A 22,967-nucleotide genomic window follows, 5' to 3' on the forward strand; every position below is an offset into this window, starting at 1 on the left:
AACATGAGATCGACGTTCCGGTTGTTGGCCAATGTCAAGGCCGCCCGGTATCTGGAGCCCTTCGCTCCTACCGGCTTGACCGGCCTAGCCACTCACCCCAGTCCTCGTCCTACTCTGATTCACCTTTACAAGACTACGCTGGAGAACCTGAAGAGCTTTCCCGAATCTTCTGTCTATCGTCAATCCACCGAAGCCTTGACCCGTCACCGTCTGCAGATCATCGAGTCGGTAAAGCCTCCCGGTTATGAGGCTTGGTTGGAGCGCGTGAAGAAGGCCGTCGCAGCCGAACCCGAGCGATTCGCTTCTCTCCGCCTTGCCGATGGTACCTATGCCGGATCTATGCGCGATGATGGAAGCGACAACCCCCGTGGTGAGGAGTGGAATGGAGAAGCCCTGGAGGCGACTACTGAGGGACCCGCTCGCACAACGGAACAAGAGGAGCGGTGGCACAAGGTCATTGAGGATGCGACTACTGTGGAGAGAAAAGATGCGGACTTTGCGGTTGAGCAGATGAAGTGGGAGAATGAGCCCGCTCTGGAAGCCGAACAGTTCGTGTGACCTATGCTTTTGTCTTACAACTTCCCGGAGAAGCTGACCAACAATCTCAGGGTTTCTGAGATCGAGAAGCAGATTGGTGCCGGCCTTATTGAGGAAGTCATCCAGGTCGCAGAGGGTGAGCTGAAGCTTGTCCAGGAGATGTACAAGTCCAAGGTGTAAGTTTTTTCCCCCGACTATTCGTCGATACTTTCCCTGCTGATAAAACTGACATATTCAATAGCTGGGAAGAGCTCGAGGAGAAGCCTCGCCCGGGTCAGTGGGTCTATTTCGACCGCATCCCCCCTGCCGCACCTTAATGGACTTTGATGCTTCGCACTTTCTTTGATCCAAAACTACCTGTATTTATTAGCCAAAGTGGGACTACATTAGAGTGGGCACAAATCCAAGACAATCGCACCCATTATCACGAGCTGTGAACAAATTGAATCTCGCAGATATGGAAGATTTAAGTCTCGAAATTGATTCGTGCACGAAGCCTGTTCGTCGATACATATCCTGGCTCTCACGCAGTCTCTGACGGGGCCCTCCGGCGTATCCTTTCGGGCTGCTTTGGATTAGGATCGGATAAGAAGGAGCTTAGTTCTATTTTTCACCGACTAAAAATGAACCTGCTGGATCAAGAGGTCATTATCCGACCACTGTTGGCAGAGTGCACCTGGATGAGTTAAGCTTAGGGGAGGATGTGATGCCGTACTCTCCACTCATGTTGGATCCTCAAAGAAATTGACTATATGCAGAGAATGGCTCTTTTCCCAGTAGTTGGGCACTCTCACAGTTCATCTATATCTAATGGTGAGGTTGCAGTTGTACTGTTGTAGCGACGCTCTATACCTAGAGTGTAGATGGGTACGAATTGCGTAGGCGGTGGGCGTTGTGGGTCGCTAGCCGATTCGAGATAGCTGGCGGGAGTGCGTCTCCTTGTGGACACATCGCTGCCAGTCCCTGAGTGTTTGTGTTGACTTCCGCGGGCCAATTTGTTCGGGGACTTCCATCTTTGCTACGGTCGACAGCGTTTTCTGCTGCAGCTCATTCAGACGATTATTTTTGCACCCTTAGGCTGGGCTGTCCAAGCGGTTCGTGGCCGGGTTTCCACCTTCTCACAGGCCGTCCCCCGACGCCGCACATAGTGTCTCTACCCCCACAACATGAGATTGGATGTCAAGGTACGCATTTGTTTAAACATTTGCATTCTATGTTATCCCGTCAACTGCTTCCTGTCTCGATTGGATGAAGGAAACGCCTGCTAATTGTAATTGCGACCCAACAGAGACAGCTTTTTGCCCGCTCCGAGCGGGTAAAGGGCATTGACTTCCATCCTACGGAGCCATGGGTGAGCATTCCAATGATAGTGCGCTTTTTCAAAATAATGCTAATCAATAATTAGATCCTGACGACTTTGTATAGTGGTATGATAGGACACGAAGCAAGGAATGGGGACTGCGCTGATGAAGACATGCAGGTCATGTATACATTTGGTCATACGAGACACAGGTAGGTAGTCTTTTGGAAACACTCTTGAGGTGTGATTGACTAATCCTATTCCCAAGTCTATTATCAAAACCTTCGAACTCACTGATGTTCCTGTACGAGCGGGTCGTTTCATCGCCCGCAAGAACTGGATTGTTTGCGGTTCCGACGATTTCCAACTTCGCGTGTACAACTACAATACCTCCGAGAAGATTGCCTCGTTCGAGGCGCATCCGGACTACATTCGGTCGATCGCTGTCCACCCTTCGCAACCGTTCGTTCTCACCGCTTCCGATGACATGACGATCAAATTATGGGATTGGGAGAAAGGTTGGAAGTGCGTTCAGGTGTATGAAGGTCATAGCCATTATGTCATGGGCCTGGCTATCAACCCGAAGGACACCAATACATTCGCATCAGCATGTTTGGATCGCACCGTGAAGATCTGGAGCCTGGGCTCCCCTCATGCCAATTTTACACTGGAGGCCCACGAAACCAAGGGTGTGAACCATGTCGACTACTATCCCCAAGCCGACAAACCATATCTTCTCACAACTTCCGATGATAGAACCGTCAAGGTCTGGGACTACACGACAAAAGCACTCATTGCAACTCTGGAGGGACACACAAGCAATGTCTCATTCGCCTGTTACCACCCAGAGTTGCCGGTCATCATCTCGGGATCCGAGGATGGTACTATCAAGCTCTGGCACGCAAACACATACAGATTGGAGCAATCCTTGAGCTATGGTCTGGAGAGGGCTTGGTGTGTTGCATATCAACGCGGCAGACAAGGAATCGCTATGGGTTTTGATGACGGTGCGGTGGTCGTCAAGATGGGCAGGGAAGAACCTGCTGTGTCTATGGATGGGTCTGGCAAGATTGTATGGGCAAGGCACAACGAAGTTGTGTCGACGGTCATCAAGGGCGGTGACCCTACCATCAAGGATGGCGCACCGCTGTCCCTCCCCACAAAGGATCTAGGATCATGCGAAATCTATCCGCAAACACTATCACATTCCCCCAACGGACGGTTCGTGTCGGTTTGCGGTGACGGCGAATATATCATTTATACTGCTCTTGCTTGGAGAAACAAGGCTTTCGGGCAGGCCCTGGACTTCGCATGGGGTTCCAAGGACAACAGCAACGACTACGCTATCCGCGAGTCACCCACCAGTGTCAAGATCTTCAAGAACTTCAAGGAAGTTAGTGGGGGCCTCGATGTGGGATTCCAGGCCGAGGGTCTTACGGACGGCGTGCTTCTGGGTGTGAAGGGTCAGGGAGGAATTGGCATGTTTGACTGGGAAACCGGAAACCTGGTCCGACGCATCGAAGTTGAGCCCAAAGCTGTAAGTCACTCATTTCACCGGTTTGTGCAAGGGACCTTTTCTTACCATAATTTCAGGTGTATTGGTCCGAATCTGGAGAGCTGGTCACTCTCGCCTGTGAGGATACCTTCTATGTTCTCCGCTACTCGAGGGAAAACTACATCAACGGCCTGAATGCGGGTGAAGCTGATGAAGATGGTGTCGAGTCCGCTTTCGAGGTTGTTACCGATATCAACGAGTCTGTCAGAACGGGCCAGTGGGTCGGAGATTGCTTTATCTACACGAATTCGACGAACCGCTTAAATTACCTCGTGGGTGACCAAACCTACACCATCTCTCACTTTGACCAGGGAATGTATGTCCTCGGTTATCTGCCTCGTGATGGCCGCATCTATCTTGCCGACAAAGATGTCAATGTTGTCTCTTTTGGCTTGTCTTTGAGCATGGTTGAGTATCAGACCGTGGTACTGCGCGGCGACATGGACATGGCTGCGGAGCTGCTGAAGGATGTTCCTCAGGATCAGATGAACAAAGTGGCGCGTTTCCTTGAAGGCCAAGGCTACAAGGAGATGGCTCTGGAGGTGGCTACCGATCCAGAGCACCGCTTTGAGCTTGCTCTCTCGTTGAACAGCCTCGATACGGCCCTTGAGATTGCCCGCGAAGCGAATGTTGAACATAAATGGAAGATCGTCGGCGACGCTGCCATGGCAGCATGGAACCTCGCTCTCGCCCAGGAATGTTTCACCAATGCCAAGGATTTCGGATCTCTCCTCCTCCTGCAAACTGCCAGCGGCAACCGGGAGGGTCTCCGACAGCTGGCTGAACAAGCCTCTGAAGCCGGCCTCCACAACGTCGCTTTCTCCACTTTGTGGTCCCTTGGAGATATTGACGGCTGCATTGACCTGCTTGTGCGGACAAACCGCCTCGCGGAAGCCGCACTGTTCGCGCAGACCTACAAGCCATCGCGGGCCCCCGAACTCGTTGTCCAATGGAAGGCATCACTTGAGCAGGCCGGGAAAACCAAGATCGCCCGCCTCATCGGCGTGCCCCCCGGGGCTCCAGATAATGTAGCGACGGACGACGACCTGTTCCCAGAGTGGGACGAGTACATCCGGTTGGAGAAGGAGGGCGGTGCCCCCGAGCCGCCATCGTCGGAATCCCTGATCGATATCGATGCAGACGATGAGGAGACTGCCGAGACAGCGGAGAACGGTGCGCCAGAGGTTGAAGCGGAGGCTTAGGGGAGGGGCATGGTCGATGAGATGTAATAATGTGCAGAGAAAAGGGGAGCAGTGTTGTTGATCCAAGATTCAAACCCAATTAGTCCGAGCACCCTTTTTTTTTTTTTTTAACTTTTGTATTGGACACGATTCTCCTTTTTCCAACATAACTACCTAGATTCATTTGTTGAGTTTGCTTTTTTCTTCTCTGATCGAATTACTTTTGTCCCTAGCTTACTGTTGTTGTGCCTTTCATCCCATCCCCCCTTACGTGTTTTCACGACCGGCTTGGTCTGTATTATGGTCCTCATGGACAAATTTCAATAGTGATGACAACCCACCAAACATGAAGGCATGATCTCGTTCGCTTCGCTCTCCTTGGGGATGGTACGAAACTAACTACATTATACCTTACCTTTAAAGACTACATGCCAGCATTTGTATCCAGATTGCCCTAGTCGTCTGTTCTATGTCATAAGAGTCCAAACCACAAGTTCTACAAGCGAGAGACCCGTCCATGGAAAGATTCCATTGTTGTCTATGATCCAGTCATGTTCATGAGTTGTAATGGATGGCAGAAGGCTTTCGGGTATGCTTAAGCAGCGCAGAAGGAACCAAACCCAAATCCCAGATCAAAAGTATGAAAATGGAAATCAAAAAATGAAAAGAAACTCCAAGTCGGAACAAGCGAATGGTATGTCGTTACTGAAACCATCCGCAGCTTGGGACGTTCTTGAGACTGGCGGTTTCATCCGATGAACAAGGGAGGATCAGACCAGCAGATCAGGAATTCGAAAAACGAAACAGAAACAGGACGAATTCCCGGAAATCGAAGACTTGAGAAGAGAAAGTAGAACACCGGTTCCAAACGTTACTGCACTTTCTCATCCCTTTTGGACGGACAAAAGAGTGTCGTTGTATTTGCCCACATGGAAGAGAGAATAACATCTTGTGGGGGCCGACGGTGAGGAAGAGGAAGAAGCTGGTCGAAAGGGCACCTGCTTCAACCGATCTCAAATGCAAGATAAAACAGAAAACCGCTCAGTTGGGCTTGAGATAATTGAGGGGGGAAAAATTCCAACAAAGGGTGACGATGCCATAAGACTCCTTGTGCTAAAAGGAAAGGTCGAGAGAGACGAAAGGACACGAAAACAGGGCAGAAGGAAAAATGGAAATAGAAATGAAGACGGCAGGATTGTATCAAACAAATCCCCTTGGTCCCGAAATCAGAAAAGCCATTCCACCACCTCTCGGTCTAGGCTGACCATCTAAGAATACCGTAAAGCTGCTTACTCCGGGATGCTACCGAAAGACGGATCCCTCACACTGCCGCCGGCATCGCCGAGTCCAGCAACCGGTCTGTTGTAGGACCAACCTTCAAATTGCTGCTGCATAGTCGAAGACAAGACAGGTCCGTCTACAAAGGAGTCCTGCGGGGGCTCCCTGGTGAACTCTGTATCAAAGTTGGTAGTATCGGATGCACCCATCTACAGAGACCAGTCAGTCGGAATGAAGCATAGGTGGAGGGTGACAATAGGGGTACATACCACGTTCGGCCGGAAGCTAGGCTCATACTTCCTCTGAAGCAACTTTCTCCAATCTATGTTGGCAAAGAAGTGATGAGACTTGATCTCTGCGGCACCGTTGGCGCCCAGGCGACGCTGAGGGTCACGGTCAAGTAGGCGGGAGAGAAGATCGCGAGCGGCAGGAGGTACGATATCGCTGCTGGGGAAAGTCAAGGGTTCCTGGAGAATCTTCCGGTACATATCGTTCGTGTTCTCATCGTAGAATGGCGGGAGACCCGTCAACATCTCATAGAGAAGAACACCGAGGGTCCACCAGTCGACAGACTTTGTATAACCATTGCCGAGCAGGAGCTCGGGTGCAAGATATTCGGGTGTGCCACAGAACGCTATTTATACCGTCAGCCATTTGTTCTCCACATCAAGGGATGCATTCCAAAAGGGCCACCTACTGTTTGTTCGATCTTCGTCCTTCATGTCCAACTTGCATAGACCAAAATCGCACAAAGCAATGTGTCCTGTGTAATCGAGCAAGATATTTTCGGGCTTCAGATCACGGTAGATGACCTTGAAGCCGTGAAGGCACTCGAGCGCGCAGAGAAGCTCGGCGGTATAAAAACGGGCACGATTGATGTCGAAGCGCTGCTCTCGTTGGAGATGATGGAACAATTCGCCGCCATTGACAAAGGCCAAAACCAGATAGAGCTTCTCAGGAGACTGGAATGAGAACTTCAAAGGGACGATGAAAGGGTTGTTGATCTGCGCAAGCACAGACCGCTCTGCCAGGGTATGGGTGACTTCCGACCGCGAGATGATGTGAGCCTTTCGGATGGTCTTGAGGGCGTAGATTCGGCCAGTGTCTTTCTTCCTGTAGATGGGTCAGCGGCAAAGAAAATAAAACACCGGAGGCCACAGGAGCTAGGCACATACATGACCTGCATGACTTTGCCGAAACTGCCTTTACCCACAACCTTCAAAAGATCGAAATCCTCCAATTTCAAGCTACGTTGCTTGTTCTCGACAAAGGAAACACCAATCTTGATGGAGCCCGCGCCAAATTGAAGATCCAACCATTCTGCGCCGAGTTGACCCAGGTGACGCTCGTTATTTGCGTGAGCCGCAGCTGCCTTCTGGTTGTCCTTCTTGCTAAGCTTGGGATCCTCCACATACGGCTGGGCTTCTTCGAAACGAGGCATAATCTTGACCGCGCCAAGGAAGATGTCCTCACTGCGACCGACATCAGGTCTAGCCGCTGGGTTGCGCAGATATAGCTGAACGTTCAATTCCGTCTTGCGAGAGACATCGAACTTGAAGGCAGTATTGTCGCCAGCCCAGAGCGGATGGTCCGGGGAGCCCGAGACGGCATCAACGAAAACTTGATTCTTCTCGAAGTCTAGAAGGGCGTAAGGGAGGTACTTGGTCGAGTAGCGGCCATGGATGGTAGGTGCGGCGTTAATGCCACCACTGGTAGACTGCGGACGACCGTTCTGCGCGAAGGAGGTTGCCTGTCCATGGGCAGAGTGGGAGGAAGAGGAGCTAGGACGAACGGGGCTTGAGTAATTGTTGTTCTGGAAATGGTTTGTGAAGACCTGCTGGAAGTGCGGGGAAAGTGCGAAGCCCCGCCCTTCATGAAGGGTGACTATCAAGATACCAGGCTTGACCGGATCCACAGGGGGCGAGACGAGTGATTCCGAAGCATCTTGTAACCTGTTAGACAAATTGTTCCTGTCCACATGAGGTAAGGAGGAGCGCATGTGAGGGACGAGGATACGGTGGGATTGCCAAGGGGAAGAGGAGAGACGGTGTGTAGGCGAATAGGAGTCAACGTGACAACATACTGATTGTATTCGAATTTGTGGATGGGATACTCGGAGTCTGTGAAACTACTGGAGTCTCTTCGCCAGATTCACCTTTGATGGTGGATGTGGATGAAGACCGGGTGAAGGAATTCGTTAAAGGCGCAAGATGCGTCTCCTTCAACTCTGCGGAGGACAAGAAATGTTAGTCTTAAATGAAGAAGAGAAGCAACAGAGCGAAGGGGTTCATACTCTTGGTAAGCTTCCAGGACATCATAGAGGCGGTTGTGAATGGTATTTAAGGAGAGGGGGGTTGATAAAGTAGAGATGGATGGAAAGATGAATCGATCTGTTCTTTGAATAGAACCCCCAATAAAAAAGAAAGAGAGAGAGAGAGAGAGATAAAAGTCGATGTGACAACCAGTTTGGATAAGAGAATTGTTTCCAAAACAAAATCCAGGCTGTGATTGTAAAGTAGTGAATCAGCCTAATGCCGCAGACACAGACTTGCCACAGCCACAACACACAGAGGGAATCCTCTTAGATGATTGATAACAGACAATTGGTCTACACACAGGGAGACGGTAAAAGAATGATGACACAGATGGATAAATGGATGCTAAAGCGAACAACCGGGGCCGCGAAAAAAGTCGAGGGTCGGAATCAAAGGACACGACCCAGGTTGTGGGATGATGAAGTTGTAGATAGTAGGAGTACGGTCAGAATGAAGAAGGGGGGGGGGAGGAAGTGTAAGGGCGGACTTACTATGGAGTCGGTGATTTGATTGTCTCGAGGCTGAAGAGGGGGAGGAACCTCGCTGCCTGAGTGCCTCAAGAACTTGGCTGCCATAAATGAATGCCTGAATTGTTATCCTTTTGTTAGCCTCAGGCATAAGTGGCTGTGCGGCTCTACCAGCCTCAATTGGATTGTGGCAGCCACAGTCGCATTTGTCACCATGAAGATTACGTTCTGGATATTATCAGTACGACAGATTCTCAAATCTCAATTTCTTTTCGAGTCTCCAGCTTTTTACTATCTAATTCCTATTTACGGCGCTCATCCTTTACTACTCCTCGAATTGTTTGGGCTTCTAATCGTAACTCCCCGCGTACCTCCGCTGCGGCTGCGGAGACATCCCCTTGTTATCAGCCTCACTCTCATCCCGACCCCTCGACAATCTAGTTATCTTCCGTCGCAGAACTCTCACCTTTAGGATCTGATATCTGCCTCCTCGGAGTATCGGGAGGGCTTGGACGTGTGCTCGTAACGGATCAGGTTACTGCGGAGGATGATACGGTCTCACGATCGATGGGTGTAATCCGGAAGAAGACCGCCTCGCGCGGCACCGAAGCAGGCACCAAATATCACTGCGATATTTGCTCAGCCGATGTGACTTCAACGGTAGGCATTACCCCCAGATTTGATTGTCCGCAATGCCTAGGAGAATACCTCTGTTGACGAGATGCGATGATCTAGGTTCGCATATCATGCGCCCACCCAGCCTGTCATGAATACGACCTTTGTGTCCCCTGCTTTGCGGCCGGGGAGAAATCGAAGAACCACGACCCCTCCACCCATCCGTACCAGGTCATCGAACAGAATTCGGTGCCTATATTCCAGGAAGACTGGGGCGCCGATGAGGAGCTGTTGCTCTTGGAGGGAGCCGAGATCTACGGGTTGGGGTCGTGGGCAGACATCGCAGACCATATCGGTGGATACCGCAGCAAGGACGAGGTGCGCGACCACTACATCCAGACGTACATCGAGAGTTCCAACTTTCCTTTACCCGAACGAGCGGATCCCGACGATACGAGCCTTCAAGATTCTATCTCCAAGGAGGAGTTCCAGGCGCGCAAAAAGCGTCGGATTAAAGAACACAAAGAAGCAGCAAAAGCAGCGCCACCGACCACACCCAAGCAGAAGCCTACTGCCAGTGTCCCGGCATGCCACGAGGTGCAAGGGTATATGCCTGGGCGTTTGGAGTTTGAGACAGAATTTATGAATGAGGCGGAAGAGGCCGTGCAGCACATGACCTTCGAGCCAGGAGCTGGGGAGACGGTGAATGGGGAGACGGACGCGGAATTGGAGTTGAAGATGACGGTGGTCGACATTTACAATTCGCGTCTCACAGCTCGAACAGAACGGAAGAAGATCCTGTTTGAGCACAACCTGCTGGAATACCGCAAAAACACTGCGTTGGAGAAGAAGCGCACAAAGGAAGAGAAGGACCTGTTGAACAAGGCCAAACCGTTTGCGCGGATGATGAACCATGATGATTTCGAAGAGCTCAACAAGGGCCTAGAGTACGAACATAACCTTCGGTTGGCGATCGCGCAGCTACAGGAATGGCGACAGATGGGTATTGGCGACCTCAAGGGCGGCGAAAAGTACGAACAGGAGAAGCAGCAGCGTGCGCAGCGGCTCATGCCGCAAGGTTCTTTTGATCGATTTGCCAGTACGCGACCAAAGCAGTCGCAGCTACCCGAGGGGCCATCCGCTGCGAGCCAGCTCACGACACCAGAGCTACCTCTACGCTTACAAAAGGCCTCGGGCGCCCCCAAAGCTCTGGAGCCAGCGAACGTACCTATGAATGATTTTGACCGAGCATTTGCAACCAACGGAGACGGCACGAGCACGCCCCAGCCAGTCAAAGCCAAGTTTGTAGTGCAGCCGCTCACCGGCGTTATTCCATGGAAGCTGGAGAACGAAGGCGCACCCGATCTGCACTTGCTGACAAAAGACGAGGTGGAGGTTTGCAACGTGCTTCACATCCAGCCGAAGCCATACCTAGTGATCAAAGAGACGCTACTCAAGGAGGCGATGAAGCAGGGAGGTAGTCTGAAGAAGAAGGATGCCCGAGCTATCTGCAAGGTAACGCCGTTTGCCCGCACGGAATGATAATCAACGTACTAACAAAAGGTGTGTAGATTGATAGTACGAAATCAAGTCGAATTTACGATTTCATGGTGCATAGCGGATGGATTGACAAGGCATGAGCATGGTTTATTTTATTTTATTTTTATTCTTATTTTTCGTCCTTCTAAGGTCTTTGCACGATTCAATGCGTATTGTTTGATATACCTAGTCGCTTTTGTTGCATGGAGTCGAGAGGGAGTTTGGCGTTAGCAACCAGGGGGGAGGGGGAGGGATCTCTGATGAGCATGACAACCATTTATCCAACGTGAATAGTGTAGATATACTACTCGGTAAACAGTACTTCATTATTATTTTTAAGTGTCTTCTTTCCCTTCTTTCTAAAACACAACCTCTCATATGCTTGATAATTATCTACTCTGTACACAGTAGTCGATAGTCGTAGAATCGATTCTCCGCATCGCAACTTCTCCACCCCAATGACAATCGGGCCTCGGCCTGTCCACTACTACCCTCGTATTTTACCCCGTCTCATCCATATACCTCCTCCTTCTCCAATTTCCCAAGCTCGATCTTCCTCCCAACCACAACACCTATCTCTCTCTCTCAATAAGCCCACAAGCCTCAAATCCATACACAGACATCCTCGAAAAATGACCTTCACCATCCCCCCACCAACCCCAAAGTACAGCACCCTCACCTTCCCCTCCCCGCACATCCTCCTCGTCACCCTCAACCGCCCCCGCGATCTCAACTGCATCAACACCGAGGGCAACGCCGAACTCAACACAATCTGGACCTGGCTAGATGACGAGCCGTCACTGCGCGTGGGGATCCTCACCGGCTCCGGACGCGCCTTCTGCGCAGGCGCGGATTTAAAAGGTTAAAAAAAAAAAAAAGGCCCACCTACCAAGCCTCCCTCCCAAGCCCCGCCTAGATATATGTTTACTAACAGGCAGACACAAACAGAATGGAACTCCCAGGCCCAGAGCAACAGTACCCGCAAGCCCATGCCCGAAGGCGGCTTCGGCGGGCTCTCCCGCCGCAGCGGCAAGAAACCCATTCTCTGTGCCGTGAACGGGCTGTGTCTCGGTGGCGGGTGTGAGATGGTCATCAATGCGGACCTGGTGGTCGCGAGCGCACAGGCGTTCTTCGGGTTTCCCGAGGTGCAGCGCGGGGTGATTGCGTTGGCGGGGGCGCTGCCGCGGGTGATCCGGACCGTGGGGCGGCAGCGGGCGATGGATATGGTGCTGACGGGGCGGAGGGTGTCGGCGGCGGAGGCGGAGAGGTGGGGGTTTGTGAATGAGGTGGTTGCGGACGCGGACCAGGTGGTCAAGCGGGCGATTGAGATCGCCGAGCAGATCGCGGCCAATAGTCCGGATGCTGTGATCGTGAGCCGGGAGGGAGTCAAGCTGGGCTGGGAGGGACTCGGCGCCGAAGAAGCTACGCGGCTGCTGATCGATACCTGGTCCAAGAGGCTCAATGAAGGGGAGAACATCAAGGAGGGCCTACGCGCCTTTGTCGAAAAGAGAAAGCCACAATGGGTCGATAGCAAGCTATGATCCGGCAGACCTGTGCAGAGCGTGGGCAGATACCCAATCCTAAATGCGTACATATACTGTGCGAACTACTACAATAGTCTGAAAGAAAGAGGGGTCGTTTGATGAAGTGAGTTCATTAGACTCGATGCACTGCATCCGAGTCGGGTAAAATGTCATGAAAAAATGTATGCTAATCAGGTATCCCAGTAATCCGTCGCGCCGACCCTATGTTCGCCGTATCCCATGCGGTTCAGATTCCGTCCTGCGGCCAAACCGGTTTAACGTCGCTTCGAAATGTCATGTCTTCATGGACAAATTCACCTCCGTGATCGGCTCGCGAACCCCCCCCCCCCCCCAATGTCAGACTCTTCCTTCTGCCGAGGTTGTCGGGGAGAATAAAAAAGGGAAGATCAAGGGATGCTGAAGACGCCACGAAGAGTGAAAAGTGGTGTGGAGTCATCTTCGAGCTCACTGGAGATCACTTATTTGCCGCCCTTCTGCACCTTGGCGACCACGTTCTGTACTGGTTGGTACAGGGGATGGCTCTTCTCCAGGCCGGTGAGCTTGGCAGTGGCATCGTCGGCAGACATTTCGTTGAGAATCTTCGCCAGTTCGACGCTCTCTTCATCGCCAGGCACATTCTGGAAGCGGAGAGCCATTTCGACCGAACCCAGCAAGGCATCATACTTCATTCCCTTCTCCGCCAACTGCGCAGCAGGTCCGATGAAGCGCTCCTTGCGAGACAGCTTGCGCAAGGGGGCACGTCCCACACGTTCCACATTGTCTTCCAGGTATGGGTTGGAAATGCGGCTGATGATGGTGTTGACGTATTCCTTCTGCTCCTCCTCAGAGATCTCATGCTTGGCAACGATGAGCGATGCGGTTTCTTCTAGGACCTGGTGTACGATTTGGCGGATCTCGGGATCGGCCAAAGCCTCAGCGATCATCTTCTTTCCGCGCTGGTAGCCATAGTAGGCAGTGGTGGCATGGCCGGTGTTGACGGTGAACAGCTTGCGCTCAATGTAGGGCTCCAGGTGGTCGACCCAGTGGATGGCAGGGATATCGGGGTGGCCAACACTGCCGAAGGGGGTCTTCTCCACCACCCATTCGTAGAACTTCTCGATGCGGACATTCAGACCCTCACCGGCAGGCTGGTTGGGGACAATGCGGTCGATGGCGGAGTTGGCGAACTGGGCGCGCTCCCCCATGGTGCTGAGACGGCTCTCATCGGTGTTCTGCTTGATGAAGCCATGCAGGGTATCGGTGGCACCAATGGCGTTCTCACAGGCAATGACGGCGAGGGGCTTAGAGGCGGTGCGAGCATCAATACCCTTGGCGATGACGGGAGCAATGAACTTGAGGATGTTAGGACCGACGGCGCATGTGACAACATCAGCAGTCGCAATCTCCTGCACGACCTCACTCTCGTGGGTCTTGGAGTTAATGGCACTGTAGTTGGTGATGGTCTTGGTTCTCTCGCCCTCGTCGCTGACTTCGGTGACCTGGTAAGAGGGGTTGCTCGTCAGAGCATCGATGATCTTGTCCATGACATCAACGAAAACCACCTCATAGCCAGCTTCGTGAAGAAACTCGGCGACGAAGCCACGGCCGATGTTACCACCGCCGAACTGGATAGCCTTCTTGCCCATGGTGTGATGTTGTTTTAGTGAAGAGTGGAAGATGATGAGGTGAAGTAGATGACGAGGATGGATGGATGGGATGAATTGATTGAAGAAGGAGGGAGGCGTTGGATGATTGATAAATGTAGGAAGAGTACTTAGTAGTAAGTTGGTTGTGAATTGTAAAAGGATCACGAGGTAGGTGGAAGTGTCCGGGTGATGTGATGTAATGGAATGGAGGATGGAGAATGGAAAGTGGATGATGAAGAATGGAGGGGGCCAGAGGAGTATTTATTTGGCGAGGACGAGGGAAAGGGACGATAGTGAGGTAAAGCAAAAGTCAAGGAAGGAAAGAGCGATGATGCCACGAACGAAACAAGAAACCGGGATTGGCAGGAACGACGTAGATTGACTGGATGAAGGCAGTGGCAGCAGTCAGTACTTTCGAGTCCTCTCTGGTGACCTGGACACCTGGTCTATTCCCCAATTCTCCATACATTAGGGATTATTATTGACTAGGGAAACTACCTAAGGTACTGCATGAATCCAATCCAATCCAATCCCACCATCTAGTAAGTAAGTATCTATCCATGCCTCTCACTAGCTCAACTGTGGGTAGTCTTGCATGCATCGGATTCTGATACTGAGGGGCATCGGTGGGGGAGGGGCACAGAGGGTCAAGGATCCTAGCATGCTGGCTAATGGCTGGTTACTTCACCGGATGGCTTCATTTAGACCGAATTGTCCTGATGGTGGCTGAGGTTTACTTTGATTGGCATCATCGTGGTCTGCTGAGAATGTCGAGCAACCCTTTTTTGCCTCGTCCTCTGTCCCCGGTCGAATTATACCTACAGCAAAATCACCAGCTTCGCCATTCATCATCCCATACCGCGGATGTCGAATCCGTCTTCCAAGGAGAAGAGTACTCCGTGGTGAGATATCCCGGCCAGAAACTCTCCTGTAAGAAAGGACTCGTTTCTTCCAGGGGACGGACATTATTCGACCACTAACTACTACTAACTAACTCACTAAACAACCTAAAGGGACTAACTACAACACATTTGGGATCTTCCCACATGAAACTCCGTGTCGTCTCGGACTCTGTGCTCCGGCCATTCCCGTACTTCCAATCCTATCTTTCAGGTGGAATGTTGTACAGCTGAAGCTCGATATCCAGATGGAATGATGGGGAATAAATAATTCACGCAAAGCTGAACTTGGAAAAAGATGAACTCTGGAACTGCCTAAAAGCACTTGGGCATCATTCTCCCGGTTCCTGGGAGCTTTGACCGGAGAAGTAGCCCTTCATTCCGACGATTCGAGTCAAGGAGTTCTCATGATTGTCGCCATAAGTGCCAAAGTACAACTCCCTTTGTCAATCACCTGGGCTATCAATATTGACAGTCTATCTAGTTATCTCTTGAGCGATTTAGTATCGCAAGTCAACGGTTCATCCCGTATAGTGGAGCCGTTTGATCCTCCACGGAGTACCTCATAGATAAAGAGGATGGAACCGCCTTGAGCTTGCTGAGGACCTAGCTGCAGTTGCACAGAGTCTACAAGATTTGCACGTCATCGACTGGCCCAGCACGGTGTCACCATTTGCCCATCATTGCCCATCGTTGTCAAACGGTCACTGCGATAGTTGTCATCATCAGTCAGAACTGATGCTCGTTGTGGTCATTCGATGTGGATAATGGTTGAATGGTCGAATCCACTTGTGACGTCGCCAACAGCCAACTTGGCCGGCAGACCCAATAATTTCGCTGTTGTTTGCGTGTTTGGAGTTTTGGACGGTTGAAGTCTGAGCCCCATCCCCGACGCTAGTGCTTGGAGTAGACTAGTAGACAGTCCATAGCCACTATGGCTGGCGGAAGTCTGAATAACGGCTTCAACTGGTCCACCCATGACGAGGCAACAGTCAACACTCTAGAGTAGAGAGACTAGAGTGGAACGCAGTTATCTGTTATCGACACTTTCGATAGAGTACGTACTTAGGAGAAAGACATCAAATCGAAATAGGCGCTTGCTGTGGGTCATCATGTCTATATTCAACAAATACTATTTGCACAATCCTCCGTTCCTGGCCTTTCGCAACGCTGAGTCGTTTGACTCGTTTCTCTGCCTTTCCATCAATGGGGACCGTCCCAAAATTGAGGGTATTCCCTGTCGTTCCCTTTCCTTCTGTTGGCCCACCACTTTTCCTCCCGAGCTTTGTCTGCCCCTGACAATGTTCAATTTACCCATCCGTACACCCCCTTGGCGTCAGTCCGCGTTCACCTTTGTCCTGACCGAGTCCGAATCCTCCTCCAGCATCGGTTTCTTGGCTTCCGGTTCGTCCAGGACCTCCTCCTCTTCGGGTTTCGGGTGAGGCCGGGCACGGTCGACCAGTACAAACAGGAGACTGGTGATGCCACCGATCAGCAGCAGCCCGACGGCGGCCCAGGTCATGCCTAGAAACTGACTTCCGTACCTCGCTGTCACACCGGACTGTTTGCCATGCGAGTTGACAAGGTCAACGAATTGGAAGGCGATCACGGTCGCGACAATCGACGCGATGCTGAGACTGGTAAAACTAAGCTGTAGGTGCAAGGGGGGAAAAATTAGTTTGTTTTGTCCCTCATGCTACCACGTCCACCCCCCCCCCCCCCCATGCAACTATCCTGCCAATACCCCTGACGCCAGGCACAAATAAGTAACAGACCCAAAATGGAGGACTTACAAGTAACCCGGTCACCTCGGTGATTGTCTGCCGGGGCCCATTGCTGATGAGCAGCCACAACCTGGCCAGGATCACCAATCCCGCCGCCCCGAGCCCAATGCAGTAGAACACACCCATGCTCTGGCTGGTGATGCTGAACGCCTGGAAGTCGTCGCTCACGGCGACTGGCCACCCAAGCTCCGCCAGCGAGCTGGTATTTCCCGTCTCCTGTAACATCACCGCGGACGGCTCAAATGAGAAGAGGACCGTGCGGTTCGAGCATCCCGTTACATTCTGCCGCTGGTCCATCTCGCTGAATTCAAGAAATCCCGCACAGTACGACATGACATGTATCGAGTAGAAATCATGCATCCCGGAGTTGTGCGCCGCTAGTATCGGTGTATATATCTAGACACCCCGCATTGGAGTTAGACGGCGCGGTGGGAACAGTCGCACACCGGGGGAGCGCGAGGTCCAACGTACCGTGAGTATATCTGCTCCGGGCAACAAGCCCTTCTTGGTTCCCGCGAAGAGACATAGTATGCTCAGGATGAAGGCGATGAACGCGCAGATGGTAGGTAGGAAACTCAACAGACGAGCCATTTTGTTGGGTCTTGTGCTTGTTGTGTCGATCAATGACAAAGAAAGATCAGGTTGATCAAAATATCGTCTCCCGATCTATCCAAGAAAGACGAAAAGACCCTCATATTGTATGAGGTTTATTGTCCATGACGCTTTGCCGGATCATTCTTGCTGATGGCAAGTCGATGAAGACTCCAGGTATGAGGTATGCTTCCTTCAACACACGTGGGCGCTGAGCTTGGCCTTTCCCCCCTTGCCAATCACCCGGAAATTGATGTCCTCGAGCAAAGGGACAATCCTAGATCTGGGGAATGTCGTTATCTGAGCTCAGAGAAGATCCGAAGAATGCTGGGGGGGAGGCTGGATGGAGCATGAGGAATGTATGACCAGCCTCAGGCATGCCCGCTCCTGAGCCTCCTACCTTACAAGTGACACTTGTCTACCTTAATGCCTACCCCTACAAGAATATTACTACGATGAAGGTGATGGCCTGTGCTTCACCAGAGAGCAGAAGTCATGTGCCTTGGGCTTTCTCCCAGGCTCCATGAGATATGCAGGGTCAGCTATAAATATGTGTATATATATATATATATATATATATTCATTGCGGAATGCCCAACCACAATTAATGCGCGATCCCTTTGAGCAGAACCCATTGAAGTTGACTAGTCGGTCATTGATACAAGGGTAAGAACCCATATTTACTTTGATATTTTTGTGCTGGGTATGTATGACTCCTGGAAGTTATCAAGAACATCGTGACACGTCATGTGCCCACCGAGGATAACTGAGAGTAGCTTCCGTTAATTTGTCCTGTCTCGCATCTGTCATATCCAAGATCTGTCGCGAGAAATGTTAAGCATATACGGTGTACATTCAAGCTCATCTCAATTGCCAGCTCTCCTCTATCCTCTACGATAGTAGTTTTCCGAGCCTGTATGTAAAGTATACATTGACATATCATGCCCTCTTTGTCTCGACTTGGTGGGATATTGATGTGGTAAACAGCATGTGAAGGACATAGCGCAACCTTCTACAGATAATCTTCTTCATCGAAGTCATCAAAAATCCAATGCTCGCATATCTGCGCTTTCTCATCCTCAGGCTCGGCTGCAGGAAGCGCATCAGCCTTCAGCTTCTGCTCTCGCTGCTTTCGCGTCCTCGTACTGATCGGCGGGGACCCAGCCCTCAGGTCCAACCCCAATGATGTTTTTGCAAGTCTCAAGCTGCTCATCTGCTTGAATCTGCGCAGTGTTCAATTGCAGACAATCTTGAGCCTCCTCGTCCGAGAACGCAATTGGACAAGAGGTTGCCAGACTACCGCTCGCACTTGAATCCGAACGGACGATCTGTGGCCAGTGCAGGGTGGCCTGTATCAAGTCTGCTTTCAAGGTCACGTTATCGCCTTCCCGGGGGTCGCTTGCATCTCAAGGCAGCTGGGTCGTATGTCAGGGCATAGTGATGCATTGGGTTAACTTCTGCGGTTGCCTTGACATAGAAGCAATGAAGCTAGCGTCTGCGCAGGAGCTCGCCTTGTCCGAACTGCTCTCTTTCGCTCAATTCATCGAGGTTAGACGGCAGCTCCAGAACCATCATCGATTCCGAGACATTGTCACCGTATTTCTGGAAACTTGTTTGGAAACTGTTTGGAATACCGCTCTGCAGGATGAGCGGGAAGACGGTGCAGTGTTGCCAGTCGATTAGACCGGTAATCTCAAGTGTATCAGAGATAAAGACATTGTTTGGTTGGAGATCAGGGTGTCGTATCGTTGGTCGTACGGGGGAGTCATTATTCGGTACAAGATGAGGCGCGATTTGCAGATATTTCTCGAGAGTCTCCCTATACTTCAAATGCGATTGCTTCCGGTAATTATAGATCTCTCTATAAAGACGTTTAAACAGATGCCATTTCCTTTCGGGTTCCAGCAGTAAAAACTGCCAATGGGTCTCTGTCTATGACGGATCAGCATAGGCCAGCACTGCGTAGTGACCAGGTGATAGCTAAGCTGGAAACGTACATGGACCACGATCGACCTGCAGGTTGAGCCTCTTCCCATACCAAAGTCCAAGCGTGGTATCCGGTCCAATGCAAAAGCCTCTCTCCTTCGTAGAACTCGTGGTTGCAATGTCAACTTTATTTGACCAGGCTGGCAGGTCTTTAGCATAATTAATACTGCCACTTGCCGGAATCTTCAAAGCAAATAACCGGGATTCTAGCTCAACAAGCTTGGTGATGATCGTGATCCGTGCCTTTTCAGGAATATCAAACCAGATATCTGTCTCCAAGATTCGTGCCGCGGACACGCTCCATGACGATGTATTCAGTGCCCGCGTTGTTTTCAGTTGTCGCTGAGTAGCTATAGACTCTAGGAACCGGTATACCGTGTGCACGAAGAAATTCCATAGTTGCAAGTTCGCTGGCCACCGCTAGGTATTTTGGTTCAGTGACGGGGTAAGGAATACGTGCAACGAGTTGAAGGCCATCGCACATAGTCACCAGAAACATTCGATTAAAGCCGCCTTCGGCAAGCTTTTCAAAGAGACTGACATCTTCTGGTGTCCGATTGACTGACGCGGCTGCAAGACGCTTCAATTCGAGTACATTGAAAACACGGCGCCTCTCGGAATGCCTAGAAGCATCATTAGAGCTACAGATAATAATTAGCGGAGCCTCAGCCTTCAAGTCCCAAAGACATAATGACGAACATCCATCTCCCCGACGTGTATTCGAACAATTCTGAAGGCTCTTCCATTGATAGGCTAGCCCAAGAACGCGATGTTGATGTACTGCATGTCCTAAGCTTGAGATTGGATGAGACAGGCGAGGAACAGCAATAAAGGGGGGTTTTAATCGAGCGACGAGTCAATAACCAAGAAGTTTTCATAACTCATTTAGGGAATGATTGTTTTAGGGTGAAGGAGATTTGAATCAGCACTCAGCATGAGAATGCTAATCGGCGCGTAAGTGTTCACGTATAAGTGTAATAGTTTCATCCCCAGCGCGCTGCTGGTCGTAGGTATTGAATGGTGGCGGGAGGGTGGGCCACAATAATAGGACTTTCAAGTGCGTGGAACATATTGAAACGAGCGTCAGATCAAACCAGGCCCTATGCATTGTTGTTCAAAGAAGGCATATCCAGAATGTGTGCTTTAGTTGAAGAGAGATTGGGGACGTCGAAAGCCAGGAGGGTGACAACACCCGCCAGGATCAGCTCATTAGATCAAAATAAGTTGTCTTGGTAGTCAAGTAGTTTTGGCTACTTGTGTATCGTCGGGTGTCTAAAGCGTAGTTCAGAGCAAGTAGCCTGACATGGGCAGCTAAGGATAGAATAGACACTGTTGCGTTTTTGAGAAAGAGGTACTGAAGATGAATTCGATGTTCTACCTTCAGCGGCTGTCCAGCAAGTTTAACCCCTTGTGAGACGATGTCGAGAATGTGTCAAACTACATGTGGAGGAAACTCACCTTGTGAGATGACTCGTCGAATGTACTAGCTAGTGGATCCCAGTCGCTCAGTAGAATATCACCAGAAACGTTAACCTGATTTCAGTTGAAAAATTCAACGTGCAGATTCCATTCTCTTTTGAACCGATGGTGTTTTGAAGACACCTGGGGTATTTCCCGCCAGGTCTGTCCTCAACGTACAATTACAGATCTCAGACAAGTCCCTGCTGGCTATGTTCAATTGAGCCATAAGCGCGTACCCATGATTGTTGCCATTGATACTCTTTGTCATACCCTTCGTCATTAACCTTCTGAGGTACGGCCAGGGTAGTTGAAGATCTGGTCAATCGCCCCGGATTTGATCGAGCACCGAGCTCAGGGATGCTGTTAAATCGAACCTGCATCTAACATCGTTAGATCGCTAATGGGCTCAAGGAAAATGTGTAAGATGGCCTTTCAATATTTCACTGATTTGAGACTCGCGGCAGGCCAAATAGATATGCAGTATGACACGGCGATTCTGAGCTCCGCACAGGGAGAAGAATAGCTGTCCTCGTTCAGATCTGCGGCATTTCCCGATGGCCCCCACGCATCATGAACTATACTATTAGTCTCCAACCTCACTGGTCTCGAACCTTAGCTCCCAGTCCAATAATGGTCTTCTAGAGCGCCTCTAGAAGGCAGCGGTGCATATGCACTATGCAGCGCGCCATCGATACATAAGAGTTCGTGGGTTGCTGGCGCGAGGAGTCAAGAAAAGGGGGCTGCGAACTGCTGATCCCATGATCTGGTACGGGGCTGAATCAAGAATTGGCCAGGTTCCCCGAACATCCTGCAAGGGGCACATGGGAGGCCGAAAATGCGGCACAGCGGCCCAGAATGCTCTCGGATAACGCGGTAATAGTGATATAAGCAGGGGGTGGGATGTCATAGCAGAGGAAATATCGGGTTTCAAGAGCAGGAAGCATTATTCATGGGAACAGCAAGAAAGAGCTTGTGACCAATTGCCGTTCGATACAACAACAGGTGCAAGTCCGTAGAACATGCAAAGGATGCAATGGCTCTCATAAGAACCCCAACTCATCAAAACAGACCATTCTGCTGGGCCGAGGCGATTCTCGAGTAGTACCACAGCATGGATTCGACCAGCGAACGTGAGGCATTTGATACGCTCCGGAGATTCCTTCCTATATGGCAGGCAGCTCCGGTCCAGAAAAGGGGGTTGTCTGACAATCTGACCCTCAGCTTCTGATGCTCACACGACTCGTACAAGCCTGTCAAGCCACGGAACTGCTAAGCACAGCTAAGCATCCACGATTCGTAGCCATCACGCCGCATTGCACCGCCAATGATGATCGACAATGGCAATGGGATCAAAGCGTTCGTCTTGGACATCGTCCCACGGAGCGTGGGCCCCTTGGCTACGATGCTAAGGCAAGGCTTGCAGGCGTGCCGGTCTGTCCGAACTACGAACACCAGCGCGATTCATTGGCACCTAAGCCTCCTGCAGGTATAGCGATCGACTAAGCAGTAATTTCAACGAACGGGTCGATGGAGCCGATCCTACCTCATGCCCACGTGCTCAAGGAACTGAGGAGATAGGCCAAGTTGACGGTGGACCGTAACAAGAGCGTCTGTTTGATGCCCATGTTTCATGTGGCGCATCCAAAGCTGTTCGTTGGTACGGAGTACTTGACTTGATTCGCGTCTAACTATCGGGCAGAAGCTTGAGCTCGGCACTGACATCAGCTTGTCAGGAGACAGGGATCCATCTGAAACTATATCCATCCCGAGATGAAACCGTATACGTCGCGGATGGATAGGTAGTGTGACATGTCTGGGCACATCAGTAATGGTCTCTAAGAGTAGGAAGACAGCTACAATATTTACATATTCATGTTCAAACAGAGATCTGTCATGGGGATAATTGTCATCGCCATGATGTCTTTCCGACAAATCCTGGCCTGAAGCGTATGATTAATGTGGCAAACTGGTCATGGTTGAGTCTGATGATTAGTCGAATACTGAGGTCTGCCGCAGATGGAGGTTTGGTTGAGCTACGGAGTACTAGACTAGGCTAAGATGCCTGAGGCACCAACTGGGAGGAACGTGTTCGAATAACCCACGTTCACTGGCTGCGCGTGTGATCGGAATGATGCCTGTCCTGCACGCCAAGATCACCGCTAGCTGTCATCTCCGCGTTATTCCATTATGCGAGGGGGTCGACATTTGGCCACGAGTTGATTACAGTTTACACAGATCTAAATAGTTAGTTACATTTGATCGATTGTGGAGGGGGGAAGGATTCGATTTC

General features: G+C 50.9%; 7 protein-coding genes and 1 pseudogene across 7 annotated transcripts, besides 6 other annotated features; 4 read left to right on the forward strand and 4 right to left on the reverse strand.

The window, feature by feature from the left end:
* Positions 1-3: 3 nt before the first annotated feature.
* Positions 4-854, forward strand: ACLA_069600 (complex I NDUFA5 subunit family protein; the record flags this gene model as incomplete). The annotated part of the gene is made up of 3 exons (XM_001275355.1): positions 4-548; positions 609-713; positions 779-854. The coding sequence occupies 3 exons, from the start codon at positions 4-6 to the stop codon at positions 852-854; spliced, it is 726 nt and encodes a 241-aa protein (XP_001275356.1).
* Positions 855-1,703: 849 nt separating this feature from the next.
* On the forward strand, positions 1,704-4,594 carry ACLA_069610 (coatomer subunit beta'; the record flags this gene model as incomplete). The annotated part of the gene is made up of 6 exons (XM_001275356.1): positions 1,704-1,721; positions 1,826-1,888; positions 1,943-1,964; positions 2,018-2,049; positions 2,106-3,374; positions 3,431-4,594. The coding sequence occupies 6 exons, from the start codon at positions 1,704-1,706 to the stop codon at positions 4,592-4,594; spliced, it is 2,568 nt and encodes an 855-aa protein (XP_001275357.1).
* A 1,268-nt stretch (positions 4,595-5,862) lies between these two features.
* On the reverse strand, positions 5,863-8,166 carry ACLA_069620 (serine/threonine-protein kinase; the record flags this gene model as incomplete). The annotated part of the gene is made up of 6 exons (XM_001275357.1): positions 5,863-6,060; positions 6,121-6,485; positions 6,549-6,964; positions 7,027-7,795; positions 7,935-8,078; positions 8,145-8,166. The coding sequence occupies 6 exons, from the start codon at positions 8,164-8,166 to the stop codon at positions 5,863-5,865; spliced, it is 1,914 nt and encodes a 637-aa protein (XP_001275358.1).
* Positions 8,167-8,271: 105 nt separating this feature from the next.
* Positions 8,272-8,294: a microsatellite.
* A 906-nt stretch (positions 8,295-9,200) lies between these two features.
* On the forward strand, positions 9,201-10,888 carry adaB (chromatin-binding transcription regulator ADA2; the record flags this gene model as incomplete). Its single annotated transcript, XM_001275358.1, has 3 exons — positions 9,201-9,293; positions 9,369-10,763; positions 10,820-10,888. 3 exons carry the CDS (start codon positions 9,201-9,203, stop codon positions 10,886-10,888), a joined length of 1,557 nt encoding a protein of 518 aa, XP_001275359.1.
* A 10-nt stretch (positions 10,889-10,898) lies between these two features.
* Positions 10,899-10,925: a microsatellite.
* A 494-nt stretch (positions 10,926-11,419) lies between these two features.
* ACLA_069640 (enoyl-CoA hydratase/isomerase family protein) lies at positions 11,420-12,328 on the forward strand (the record flags this gene model as incomplete). The annotated part of the gene is made up of 2 exons (XM_001275359.1): positions 11,420-11,648; positions 11,736-12,328. The coding sequence occupies 2 exons, from the start codon at positions 11,420-11,422 to the stop codon at positions 12,326-12,328; spliced, it is 822 nt and encodes a 273-aa protein (XP_001275360.1).
* Positions 12,329-12,789: 461 nt separating this feature from the next.
* ACLA_069650 (mannitol-1-phosphate 5-dehydrogenase) lies at positions 12,790-13,956 on the reverse strand (the record flags this gene model as incomplete). Its single annotated transcript, XM_001275360.1, has 1 exon — positions 12,790-13,956. One exon carries the CDS (start codon positions 13,954-13,956, stop codon positions 12,790-12,792), a length of 1,167 nt encoding a protein of 388 aa, XP_001275361.1.
* Positions 13,957-14,469: 513 nt separating this feature from the next.
* Positions 14,470-14,489: a microsatellite.
* A 644-nt stretch (positions 14,490-15,133) lies between these two features.
* Positions 15,134-15,165: a microsatellite.
* A 1,026-nt stretch (positions 15,166-16,191) lies between these two features.
* On the reverse strand, positions 16,192-17,230 carry ACLA_069660 (SUR7/PalI family protein; the record flags this gene model as incomplete). The annotated part of the gene is made up of 3 exons (XM_001275361.1): positions 16,192-16,506; positions 16,649-17,035; positions 17,111-17,230. 3 exons carry the CDS (start codon positions 17,228-17,230, stop codon positions 16,192-16,194), a joined length of 822 nt encoding a protein of 273 aa, XP_001275362.1.
* A 543-nt stretch (positions 17,231-17,773) lies between these two features.
* Positions 17,774-17,810: a microsatellite.
* Positions 17,786-17,809: a microsatellite.
* A 432-nt stretch (positions 17,811-18,242) lies between the features above and the next one.
* ACLA_069670 lies at positions 18,243-19,961 on the reverse strand (annotated as a pseudogene).
* Positions 19,962-22,967: the final 3,006 nt, after the last annotated feature.

Source organism: Aspergillus clavatus, genomic scaffold (genome assembly GCF_000002715.2).
Source record: "Aspergillus clavatus NRRL 1 1099423829791 genomic scaffold, whole genome shotgun sequence".
Taxonomy (NCBI): Eukaryota; Fungi; Ascomycota; class Eurotiomycetes; order Eurotiales; family Aspergillaceae; genus Aspergillus; species Aspergillus clavatus.